The following is a 12,916-nucleotide window of genomic DNA, read 5'->3' on the forward strand; positions in this document are numbered from 1 at the left end:
CTCCTTGACAAACTATTTTCTTTTAATAATTTCTTCAACAATATGTTGTCTTTTCATGCCTGTGGGGCACATTTGAATTAAAACGATGACACATTTCAAGCTGAAAGCCAAAAATCATCCAGCTCCCAAAAGAAGACAACTCCTCGCTCCTCTCCCGAATCTCCGCCAATCAGCAACCGCGTAAGTAACCGACCGACCAATAGGAACGCGCGTTCTTCGTGTGCTCGGTAACTAAGGACCGAGCAACAGAGTTCTCCTCAACCGCGTCCATAAAAAGTGAGTGTAACCGCTGCACGAGGATCTTCCTTAGCAACCTTGGATACAAACATGAGTTACAACAGCATAGGGTAAGAAAATACACACATATGTTGTTCCGTTGTGTTCATATTTGTTCCGCTTGTGTAACTGTGTAACGAGAAGCTAACCGGTGCTGTTACCGTTTTATTACACCCGAAAAACTTGCCTGTCGCCCACAACTTTTATTAAGACACCATTGCTTACAGTTGAGGTTGGGCTGAGGCAGCTAACGTTAGCTTCTAACGGTAACAAGCTAGCTATTTCATTACACAGCTGGCGGATAAACACCTTTACCGTGTCTAATTTCATTAATTTAACGATGTATGTTGCTCGGTGAGTGTCAAGCTTTGTCAGTTAGGCAACGGCCGAAGTGTCACGGCGAAAAATTGCTCAACGTGAAACGGAGCAACGGAAAAAAAGACATAAATTCACAATTAACGGCACCCCAACCGACGAATGTGCTTTTTAAATAGGTTTTCTCGCTGGCTGGTAAAACAACACACACACACACCAGCCTGTAGGATTCATGTATGTTAAGTAACGTACAATAACCAGGCACTTATTCCAACCTGTAGACAGTATTTTTGTGTAAAATTAAAGCAATTTCCTGAGGTATTTCTGTCGCTACAGTTTATATAAACACATTTACACCCCCAGCTCTGTGGATATGTAGGATTGCGTCGAGTTTCGGAATGTGGGATGACTAAACTAGGGCTCCAGCACCCTGTTTAATTACAATGTACCAAGTGATAAGCATCACAGATGGTGGAGGCACTCAGCCACTTCAAAGCTCTGACTGGGTTTAGCTCTGAATGCATACACGAATACAGTGAAGGGAGAAGGCTTAAGGAAGGGATGTCATGTTTGAGCATGTCTTTCTGTAGCCTCTATTTATGTTGCGTCAATGCATTCCTGTAAAGTGGTATACAACCTGCTGGGCAATATGGACAGTAATTCACATCTGGTATTAACAGGCTGACTGGCGAAACATGATATATATCTCTGTTTTCCATAAAATAGGCTACATGTTTTCAGCTGCAAGTCAAAGCAGCATTTGAGACGCGACAAGCACTTTTTTAAAAAGAGACTGTGACCAAAGTAAAATAAAATAAAAAAACGGGTTGTTTTCCCTTTTTGAAAATATAAGCTGCACAACATGTAAATAATATTAACATTTTGCACACAGCACTGGAGTTACAGAGGTTTAAAGGTTTGCAGCATAGGACACTGAACTACAACATGAGTATAAAGGTACGAAGTAGGCCTAAATCTATTGTAGTTTGGAACAATTACCTTTCAAATTAATCTAGTGCTGGAAAATGATTGAAATCTTTTTATTTAATTGGACTAATAATCTTATTTATCCGCATAGCATCAACAGAGAGGCTGAGGGAGTGAGGAACACTTTGTCTGCGTTATATGTCTTGTAAAGTCTGTGTTGTTGCTGCATTCAGATATATTTGCTATACTGCCCAGTAGGGATAGACCGATATGGATTTTTTTAGGGCCGACGGCGATACCGATTTTTTTCCATCACCCTTAGCCGATGACTGATTATGGACTGCCGATTTTCTTGAGCCGATATTTGGGGCAGATACTGCTTTTGCTCCCTCAATTTACATAAAAAAAAAATGACACAATGATAACAAATATTACAGGTCTCGAGTTAAAAATAAGAAACATTTATTGAAGAGTAAAAAATACTAAAACAAGATGGAAAGTTGAGGTAGAACAGGTAGAATATTATTATTATTATTATTATACATTCAAATAAAAAAAGTTCAGTGCTCTTAAATCTTCCAGTAATGTCTTTATAAAATAAACAAATATTTAAGATGAAGCATAAATAAAACAACAACTACTGTACACAGTAGGATTCGCTGCATGTGCGCTGCACCACGGGCAACACAGAGCTGCCCGTGGATGCCTGTCTGTAAATCATGCCAGGGAAAAATAAATCCGCGAACCCATGCGCATATCGGCCGATGCCAATACAAGTAAAAAACTCAAATATCGGCCTGATATATTGGCCGGCCGATGTATCGGTCTGTCCGTACTGCCCAGCCCTAATACAATCTCAAAACTCAAAAGAGTGACTTGAGCTATACATCTAATACATAAACAGCCAAGCAGGTCAGTCAGTAAGTGCAAAACATGGATTTTATTCCGTATTTGAAAGTAACAGGACGGACTGAATGTAAAGATGAAGCAAAAGTCAGACTCAGCACGCATAATATACCTCAGCATAATGCACCATACATAGCCTAGTACTTCCCACACTCATGATTATGATGATGATGATGATGATGATGATGATTCTTTTAACTTTTCAACGTGAATTTAATCTGGGATTAAGCTCCATGTTTAATTCCAGGATTGACTGGTGCACAAATGAGTGCTTCAGTCTAACCTTATTAAAATGTGGAATGCTGCTGTGTCTATATATTTGAAGGCAGCAGACAGTGTTGCTGACTAGCTTTAATATATTGTAATGGTAGACTGATTTATAGAGTTTATCTAGTAGGGAGATTGGTGGTACACTTTTGACTTAAAAGTAGTGGACAAACACTTACACAGTGAAGTATTACTTTACTGTAGAAAACTCATAATCACTGAAGTAAAAGACAAAAGAAGAATTTTCCTACCCATCCCAAAAGACCTAATAAATTCTTTGCTCTGTCTTTTTGCAGACAGATTCATTTTGCTCTTTTCAAGATAACAAATGGTCTGTCATCACGGAAATTACCTGCAGAATTTTTTCATTATGGATAACAATAGGAATGCAATGAGAGTCAGACGGTGAACCAAATACATTTCCTGTTTTCTTTGTGTTAATCTCAAAAGCATTTTTGTCCCATTTGAACACTTTGTTTATGCCCAAGTTACCTAACCAGGATATCAGAGTGGAACACCACCCAAATGAAGAATTCCAGTATGTTTTTTCCAAGGCCTATGAAAGTTAAATCAGAATTTGTGAACATGAGCTGCTCTCTCTCAAAGCAAGAAACTAGAGAGGTAAGTCTCAAACTTGTGATGTCATAGGATATAAAGTTTGGAGCTTGTCCATAGACAGTGAATGAGGGACTGATTTTGTGGACCCACAGAATCTTTTTTTATACCCAGAAGGATCAGAGCATCCCTCTGGCTGCTCTCATTGTCATCTCTAACCTTGCTCCCAATTCATTGTCCAAACTTAAACTTGAGATTTATACGAGATGGCATCACAGTTTTGAGTTTTACTAATATTATTGGACTGTCTTAGAATTCATACATTATTCCAATGATCTAAGAAAAAAATGGGTGTAGTTCCCCTTTAAAGCTGTGTCATCTGAATACTATATTGATTTGGTGTATATGTACAACAGTCGCTGGTATAGAAAGTGAAAAGCATAGAGTCACACAACCCTGGGGGGCCCTAACATTGGTTACCGGGACCCCCCAAGGTTGTGTGAGTTCAGGGCTTTATGGTGCTGTAAAGATTTTCTTCTGATGCCCACTCTGCTGGTCGAGCAAACAGGTGCCGGTAAAAGGGGAAAAGGAATCTTTTGTGTTTGTGTGCATGATGGAAGCTACTTCACACACTTTCAAGCAGTGGCACAGAGGTCAGCTTTCAGGGAGAAGGCAGGAAGATAAAAATCAAAGTAGCTCCCACCCTTTCCTGTCACACTCCCAGCCTGATTATTTTATCTTGTTTCAGCTCGTAGACAAGAGCTGTCATTCAAGACATAACACAAACTGTTTATTACAGTTACAGTGATGTTGAAAGGTTTTTTAATTTCCTACTACACTACAAAGAAGTATGTGATCAGCTATATCTGTGGAATATTCTCGTTAAATTGTCTTTGGACTACACATATCCATAATCTGAGTTGTGCCAGTCAGTGTCAGTTGGTTTATGACTTTGTCAGTTCAGAAATGTGAAACACAGCAACTGACTCATTCAGGGCTGAAACTAATGAGCAATTTCATTATCGATCAATCTGCCCATTGTTCTCTCAATTAATCAGTAAATTGTTTTGTTAATAAAATGTCAGAAAGCCTTCATAAAAACAGCATAGAAACAGAAAATATTTGTTTTGTGACTAAAACAATTATTCAATGACTAAAATAGTTGCCAATAAATTTCCTGTTGATAGACTGATTGACTAATTGATTAACTGACTAATCGTTGCAGCTCTAGACTCATTCCTTAGTATGCACACTGCTCTGTAGGCTCAACCAACCCATACAGGTTTTATGTTATAAAGTTCACAGACGGCTGACTCAGCATTTGTAATCATCAACTGGCTCATGGCTACATAGGATACGTATGAATCATGGTGCATTATTTTTCGTAGGTATACAAACAGTGCATGAGAACAGCTTGTCTGGGTGTGAAAATGATCGAAATATAGGCTAGTCATCATATGACTGAAGAAGTTTTGATACAACTCGGCTCTGGGTTATTTTGGTCCATACCTCAAAGGTACTGAATAATGATACCCAGCCCTAGTTGCAAACACAAAAGTGTCCAGAATATCCTATAGAGTGTACGGTCTTTACAGAATACAGTACCGAATAAGGTCAGAAATATCACAAATAAGGTTGCCACAACCCTTGTAGCTTTTTTGCAGAACATTTCAGCTCAGTCAGAACCTGACTAAACTGCCAAATGCACAAGGGTCCTGACACACCAAGGCGACGGTCAGCTGTTGGTCAGTGTGAGCGTCTGTTGCCCTAGTTTAGTTGGTTTGTCCCGCACTGTTGGCTCTAGTTGGCCCTTGTTGGCTTTGTTTCAGCTGATTCACCATGCTGACTCAGCTGTTGACCTCTTTAGCAGAAATGCTTCAAAATTGTTTGTGTTGTTGTTCACTAGTGCACGTTGAATATCATCGGGATCATCTCCTGGATTCCCTTTTTGAATGATCAATACAGACTACTGCCGCCTGCTGGTATGGAGAGTTATTTCCTCTCACGCAGGCACAGAACATACATGCTAGTTGGCTTTTGGCTGTAGTCTTTGCAGCGTGTTCAGGTGCAACTTTTTGGCCAAGACAAAGGCGACGGGAGGCAACACAACCTTTGTCGCCACTAGTTCTTTGACATTGGTTTGTTGTGTCTGGGCCTTAAAAGATGTTAAGTATTGATACCCAGCCGTAATCACAATCACAGTAGCATTGATTATTACTATTTCCAGAATATGTTGGTGAAGATTCTCAGTCATCCAGGCCATGGTAATCTTAAGTGCTAGATCATAGGCAACTGGACTTGCTTAAGTTTCTTGAAGACGTTTCACCGCTCGTCCAAGAGACTTCTGTCCTTCAGAACTGAAGGACTATTTCCAGAATACTGTTTCCTATAGAGTGTACAGTCTTCACAGAGTACAGTGTTGAATAAGAGGAGAAAGAAGGATCACAAATGAGCTTTGTGGTTGCCACAGGAGTTGGCAGACAACTATCCCTTGTTGCTTTTTTGCAGAACATAACTAGGTCAAAAATGTAGCTCACTAAACTGCCAAATGTGCGATATCTTTCCCCCAAGAGGAAAGGTCATTCGTTTTAGTCGGCCATTATAACACCTACATCATTATACGTCCATCAATTTAAAAGGATTCTCCACAGGGATGAAGGTGACCTCTGCAACTCGAGTATGGATTGTGGTTGAGTTGTGATTAACTGTGGTTATCTGTGGATTCCAAACACATATGGCCCAGCTGGACAGAGTAATCCACTGTGTTGCTCAATCACTGAGACACTGAAAAACATCCCTGGTATTTGTAATGGACTCACTTTGTCCTTGATGAATGCTTCAGTATTGTATACATTCCACTGAAGTTATGGTTTCAGCTGTATGTTCTCGATTACTCTCTGTTCCTGTACGGAGACTTGAGTTAAAGCATCGCTGTAGGAGAGTCATGAGTGGAGTGTGTCCCTTCAGGTCCCAGAGGGAAAGTGTATTATTATCAACTCCTGTAGCTTATTTCCATCATTTGTTTTGAGCTCAATAATTACTCCCTCTAGTGAACGATTCCCCTGCTTACCATCAGTTGACTTGTATGCTGTTTTACCACCGTCTCTCAGGACAAACAGTCACAAACACACTCTTCATTTTCTCCGTGCTTTCTTTCTCTCTCTTGCAAATAAGGCACAGAAAAAATGATTGGGAGGCTCTGATTTCCTAGACACTAGATTAAGGTCCCCCACACCATGTCTGTTTTTAGTAAGGGCAATCTATAGGTTTCAGTTTATTGAGTTACCTTTTTAAGACAGCGTGTGCTTTTCGAAGTTACTATGAGGAACACAGACAGGAATATCTCATTATGCTGACATTTGAATACAGAGAAATCCAGTAATGTTGACGGGGCACTGCTTCTTAGAAGAGATGTTGGCTATTTAAAACTCAATAAATTCCCACTATTGCATGAGATGCCAGACACAATGTGCATGTTGTGGTTTGATATATGCAGTGCTCCGCCATGAGTCAGAGGAAATGAGCTGTGACTGATTGCTGAGTCTTTCACAAAGTTACTGGAAAGTAGCCTGGCAGTAAAGTGATAGCAAGTCTGATTTTTTTCAAGAAATATATCAAGTCACTGGGAAGAGGGGATTTTGTATCAAACAAACAGGCTGAAACAGTTTACCTGGTGTCGCTCCTGCTCACGTAACTTTGCTGGAATTCAGATTTTGTTTCGATGTGTCTTTGCGACACTTGTAGGGGAGAATGGGGTCTGTTGGGACATTTTTGTATTGACATGGAATAACCTTTAATTACTCACAAACTACTCAAACAAAAATGAAAATAATTTGATCTCTGAATCTCTGTTGGGAGGTGTGTGACAACATCAATCACGTTTTTTAGAGCCCAACCCAATCATGAAAGGCAGAATTTTGTAAAATGTACAAAGAATGCATTTTCATAAAATTCTGCTTCCCTGGGATGGTTATTGCACCTTGTTTTAAGCTGAAAAAAAATATATGATTTAAGGATCAACAGGAAGGCAATCCAGGCAAAATATATATAAACAAGGAAGGAAATATTAAAAAGCCTTTATTGTAGTGGCTAAATCATTAAAAGAGCCAACATGTTTCGACCACTGCAGGTCTTCATCAGGTCTTTCAAAACGTACAACACAGGTATGGCCACACCTATATAGTGGCAGGGACACAATTAGAGGCCTTCACATGAGCCATTTAATGACATGACAGGTGAAACAAATAGACATTCGTGAAAAATTAACAAGTTATTGAAAAGACACAGAGTGACATGAGATAAGATACCCGGAAAAATGAAGATAAATATATATGTACACAGCTACCTTAACACATAGGCTGAGAGAAAAATAGTGAAGCTTGTAGAGAACAATGACAAAAAACATGTGAAGTTTATATCCTCATTGAGACCAGGATATTTTAAAGCATCCAGTTGATAGATCCAAAAAGCTTCTCTTTGATTAAGTTTCTGTATTCTGTCACTGTCAAATGGGCTCCTGAGGAAATATTACATTTAGCATGTTTGTAAAGCCTGTTTTCCAAATAGGATAATTCAACGTAGCGTTTGAATTTTAATGCCTACCAAACTGAAAGCCTCGTACCGAATGGTTCAATAAATACAAATGCGTGTATTGTTGCACCACTAATAGATATATAAAGTGAAATACTTGAACACTAAAGGTTCAAAATGGGTTGGTCAGGGGTTGAAATGTAAGTCTTTATGAAGTTTAAGTAGTAAACACTCACTCAAGAGACTTAACAGTGGGTCTTACTCAGTTAGGAAAGGCCTTTGTCTTGTTTTGGTCCACTTGTTGATGATTTGTAAGAAACTAGTAACAATAAAAAATAGTCCCAACCAAAAAATTCATGACCTGATAGGCCAGAAAATCAGCTTTCCAGCAATAAATGTTTGTATGTGGCATAACTAAAAACATAGTCAGAAATTTACTGACACGCTATAGATTTCAAAACTCTGAATAAAATGTGAGACATAGTCAGAAGGTCTCCTCTTTGAGGTTGAAAGTGAGGTGTGTGGCTGAGCATAGTTAGTGGGATAGGCATAGTTGCTTTCTCAGTTGCTAAAAAGGCACTTTACTAACTGTCTCTCTGTCCCAACTGACCCCGCTCTCCCCTATTTAGGCCCATCACTTTCATACCTATCCCCAGTTGAATCCTTGTGCGTTGCCTGTAGTGCGAAGTCATGGTAACAGCTCCAAGCCTCCAGACCTCAGTCTGCCTCTGGTAGCCGTCACTCCCCTGAGTGGGACGTAGCTACTCTTTGTCGGTGACATAATAGCAGAGATCTTGGAGCCTGCGGAGCTTACTGTTAGGTAGGACTGCACAGTGACTCTGAGCTCCAGTGTTAATGAAGCCTTCTTGTGATACTGTAGAGAGTCCTGGACTAACATTCCTGCAGCCGCATCCATGGACACTACGAAGAATGGAGGATCTCAGCCTGTCTACAGTCGCTGGTCATACAGGTACAGACATAATGCTCTTGGTACTAAAGAGGCTGTTGTTTGAAAATAGCTTTCCTTGTGTGCTCTTCAAGACTTATGGTTTATTTGTTCCAGGACAACTGGCTTTAGTTCTTCATATTGACTTTTCAGAATTGCAGAGTGGCCTGTGCCAGTACGAGAGGTCAGCGCTACTATATAATGTTTCTTCCTGTCGCTGCTCCGTCCCTCTTGCCAGCTGAAGGGCTGACCTGCAAGTCAAGGATGTGCCTCTTGCTCATGTTCCTGCCACGGTGTCGTTACTTATTCAGAGCATCGGGCTGTGACTGTGCTGTAACCAGAGTTGGCGATTTGCGTGCGTGTGTCCAAGCTGTTTGTTTTTTTTTTTGGTTTTTTTTTTCGTTCGCTGTTGGCTGCTTGATTGGAACACTCTTGTAACTAAGGATGTGCTTAGAATATCCATCCAACTGATTACTGAAACAGCTGAAATGACTGTGACTGTTAAAGGGGCAGTTCACCCTGTAATCAGAAATACAGAATTTTACTCTTACCTGTAGGGCTGTTTATCAATCTAGATTGTTTTTGCACGCTTCCCTATATGCGGTGATACAGTTGGCGGGTGTAGTTGGGTAGAAAGAAAATAGTCCCTACATGAAACTAAGTGGGTCATGATTTCTGGAAAGAGACATTGCTGTTGAGCTTTTCAAATGGATTTTTGGCACTTTGAGCACCACAAGCTGAGTGCCCTCTAGTTGCATTTTATTTGAGAGAAGGCAGATATCTCCACGGCTGATATCTCCAACACTCTGCAACTCACACCAAAACAATCTAGACTCATAAATAGCACTACAGGTAGGAGGAAAAATGTGTATTTTTGATTTTGGGAGGAACTTTAAATGTGTTCTCACAGCATTTCCTTTCTCAAGGCTCAGCAAGGTCAGATTCTAATGTAATCTCTCTGCGTTTTTGCCTTTATTTAATGCATTTTGAAATGCTTGGTATGCTGTTCAAGGGGCTCTCTTATTTGTAAACCCCATGCATCAAACTCATTTTTAGATAGCTCAAGCTGATGAGGAAAAACTCTGTAGGGGGACAAAGTGATGCTGAGAAAGAGAATAGCAGACGTCATCAGTTGCTCGATCCACGCCTCCTGCTCCTCTGGCTGTGTCACAATAAAAGCCAAGAGTTTTAAAGGAGCAGTTCAACACTGGAAATGAGATGAGAGTGTTGATATTATTCTTAAGTCTAAGTACAGGTTTCACTGTCACAGAGAAACTTCCAATGTCAGAATAAAATCATGAGAGTTTTACCTCAGTCTTTTTCTCGTGACTTGACGTTCCGACAAAATCAAGCATGTGATATTATCATAAGTTTAGTTGTCTTCTGGCATGATCCACCATCCAGCACTTATTTTAATGGAAAATCTTTATTCTTTAAATGTTTGCCTCTCATTCCCACATTTTTTCCCCACTAAAATAGCACAGCTAAACAACAGAAGCTGGTTGCAAATTGTGGCTACAAAAAGAAAAATGTAGTGTTTGTACGCAACTTGGGTTGATCAGTACGGATTATAATGATGCCGAATTGACAAGAATACTGTCGACATATAATGCCTTTTGTCTTGGATTTGTAGGATTATGTGTTTTCGCGCACATGTAAGGAATTGTTAATATGTCGTATTTCCTTAAAGGGTTTGGTGAAATATTTTCTACCAGGAGTACGATAGGAAAAGGAATCTAGTTGTAGTCTTGGAAATGGTGACCCTGCAAGATTCCCAGTCTTTGCAAAATCTCTCTAAAAACTGACATTGTCTTTAGATGTGAGAGGGTGTCACACTTTTCGAAGTTTTCTAGTGTACGGCTGGCATAATTTTGGTGAAAGACTGGAAACAGTTTAGTAACAGCTTGATATAATCATGCTTGTACACAGAAACCTATACCCGAACTTGCGCTCACAGCTGTATCTGACATCCACATTATCACTGAAGATGATTAATGACACTTGGGGTTGTCTTGCTTTGGTCGGAATCAAGAACTAATTTTGTAAAGTTGTATAATTGCCTAGAGTTGCTTCATGTTCTCACGGCAGCATTTACAAGCAGACCAGATCAAATGCCTTGTGTGAGAAAGCTGCTTTTGATTGGTCAGAATTTCCATGTGGGAAAAATCCAGGAAGTAAAGCAAACGTTGAAGAAGAGTACACTTGCAAGATAAATGTGACACTTTCTAATGTCACAATGGAGGGACAACTACGCAGGTTGATTTTAGTGCTGCTCATCGTGGACTATATTGCTGTCATTGTTCATTTTAGTCAAACCATACAGTTTGAAAACGAGGCGCGGCTCCAACTAGAAAACAATGTTTTGATGCATTGGATGTGCTGAATGTGCATATTAAGGCAGTACAGGAGGAGGTGCACATTAATAATCCTCCAGGACTGTAACATGCTCATGTTTAACCCAAACAATGTGTCATGTGAATGCAGTTGGTTCAGATCCAGGTCGGAACACGTTCTCACCACAAACGAACCGCACCATTTGTAACCGGACTGAGACCACCTCTTCAAGAAGGTCTCGGTCGGTTGTTTTTGTGATTGCTGTGTTCACACCTGCCCAAACGAACCGCACTTAGGGGACAAACGAACTTGAGTTTGATTGAACTGAACCGATCAGGCCAGGTGTGAAAGCATTTGAGCAAAAGGTTAAACTTTTTATTTTTATACTGGCTCAGTGTGGATGTAGTTCGTTTTGATCAGTTGTTACATGATTGAACTACGTAGGTGACAAGCTAAAGCCGACTAGTTAGCTAGCCTCACACTGGGAGAGGGCAGATAGTGTCCTTTGATTCTTTCAGCATGTATTCTGGTATAATTTCCCTCTCTTTGGTAGCCATGTTCTGACCCACAGAGAATGAATCATTTAATCGTGTCCATCCTCCTTTTTATTCAATATCCTCTCGGATGTTGGAAGCTGAATTGCCTGTGGCTGACAGCTATGCTCATTCAATTTTCAAATTTCCTTTTTGTAGTGGCAAAATGGAAAGCTTTTAATTAAAATGAACGACAGCCAAAATGAACTGGGTTCAGATAATAAGCTCCCTCTGCTTAATGCCATGCCATTTCTAAATAGCTTTGATATTGTTGTCTGAAAAGAAGTCACTGGTCAACGTGTCCCTTTTTGCACCCTGAATCAACAGTGTTGTGATACAGTCATTACCATTTCATTATTTATAGCATTGAAATTACATTTTCTCACTTAAGTTACACATTTAAGTTTTGCTTCACAAATGAATTTGACCGAACGTTGCCTGAGTAAATAAATATCTACGTTTTAATGTGCAGCTCGGCAGAAATTAGACGCCCTCGCAGACCCCTCCCTCCCTCTGTCACTCCATAAATCTTTACAGCACTGTGCTAAGACCTCCAATTACAGCAAAGCCCAAGACCTGGCTGCGGGTTTTTAATCAATGCTGGTGGAGGTGCGCTGTTGACGGAGCTGAAATCTCCATGGTTACCTTCGTCTGACACACAAGGAAGGGACAACAGTGGTGTGTCCTTCTCTTGTCACCCAAGCTGTGACGGACTAATGAAACATTGATCACTCACAGCTGTGATGAGGCACGCTGGAAGAGTGTGTGTGTGTGTGTGTGTGTGTGTGTGTGTGTGTGTGTGTGTGTGTGTGTGTGCATATGTACATGTTTTCCAAGAACATTTGTGCTAGAGGACATTACCTCAACCCCCAACAGATTGAAGTAGTTATGATAACACTCTGAAGGATGTTGTCTTTTATTTATGTTGCACCTGTTCTTCAGCTGTCCTCTGTCTTAATCATCAGCTTGTTTGACTTAATTAGATAATTATTGTCCTCATAAAGCCTAACCTCTGTTTGCAGACTGCTGTAGCTTTGTTGTTTCATTCCAATGAATACGTTATACTAGGGCTGCCCGAAGAATTTTCCTAGTCGACCAATAGTCATCATTTAGGGCCATTAGTCGACTAGTCGCCTGCATGTTTCTGATATTAATTAAATTATTAAATGATATATTTTGGACGGGGCAACACAATGGTTTGAGTTGAAGGTGTGAGAAAGAATAATATCAGTAACACTGTTAACACTAGGGATGGGAATCGAGAACCAGTTCCTGTTAAGAACCGGTTCCAACTGGTTCAGTTCATTGACATCATTAGCCTTTATGC

At 40.2% G+C, this 12,916-nt stretch overlaps 1 protein-coding gene across 2 annotated transcripts in view; it reads left to right on the forward strand.

Annotated features, from left to right (window-relative positions):
* Positions 1-225: 225 nt before the first annotated feature.
* Positions 226-12,916, forward strand: part of tulp3 (TUB like protein 3) — a 41,470-nt gene continuing 28,779 nt past the window's right edge. Inside the window, exons 1-2 of one of the 2 annotated variants that reach the window (XM_049566859.1) lie at positions 226-347; positions 8,657-8,746. In XM_049566859.1, coding sequence (XP_049422816.1) covers positions 328-347; positions 8,657-8,746 — 110 coding nt within the window. In that variant the 5' untranslated portion in view covers positions 226-327. The remainder of the gene's footprint in view (positions 348-8,656; positions 8,747-12,916) is intronic. The other variant, XM_049566860.1, reaches the window with a different exon arrangement.

Source organism: Epinephelus fuscoguttatus, linkage group LG22 (assembly GCF_011397635.1).
Source record: "Epinephelus fuscoguttatus linkage group LG22, E.fuscoguttatus.final_Chr_v1".
Taxonomy (NCBI): Eukaryota; Metazoa; Chordata; class Actinopteri; order Perciformes; family Serranidae; genus Epinephelus; species Epinephelus fuscoguttatus.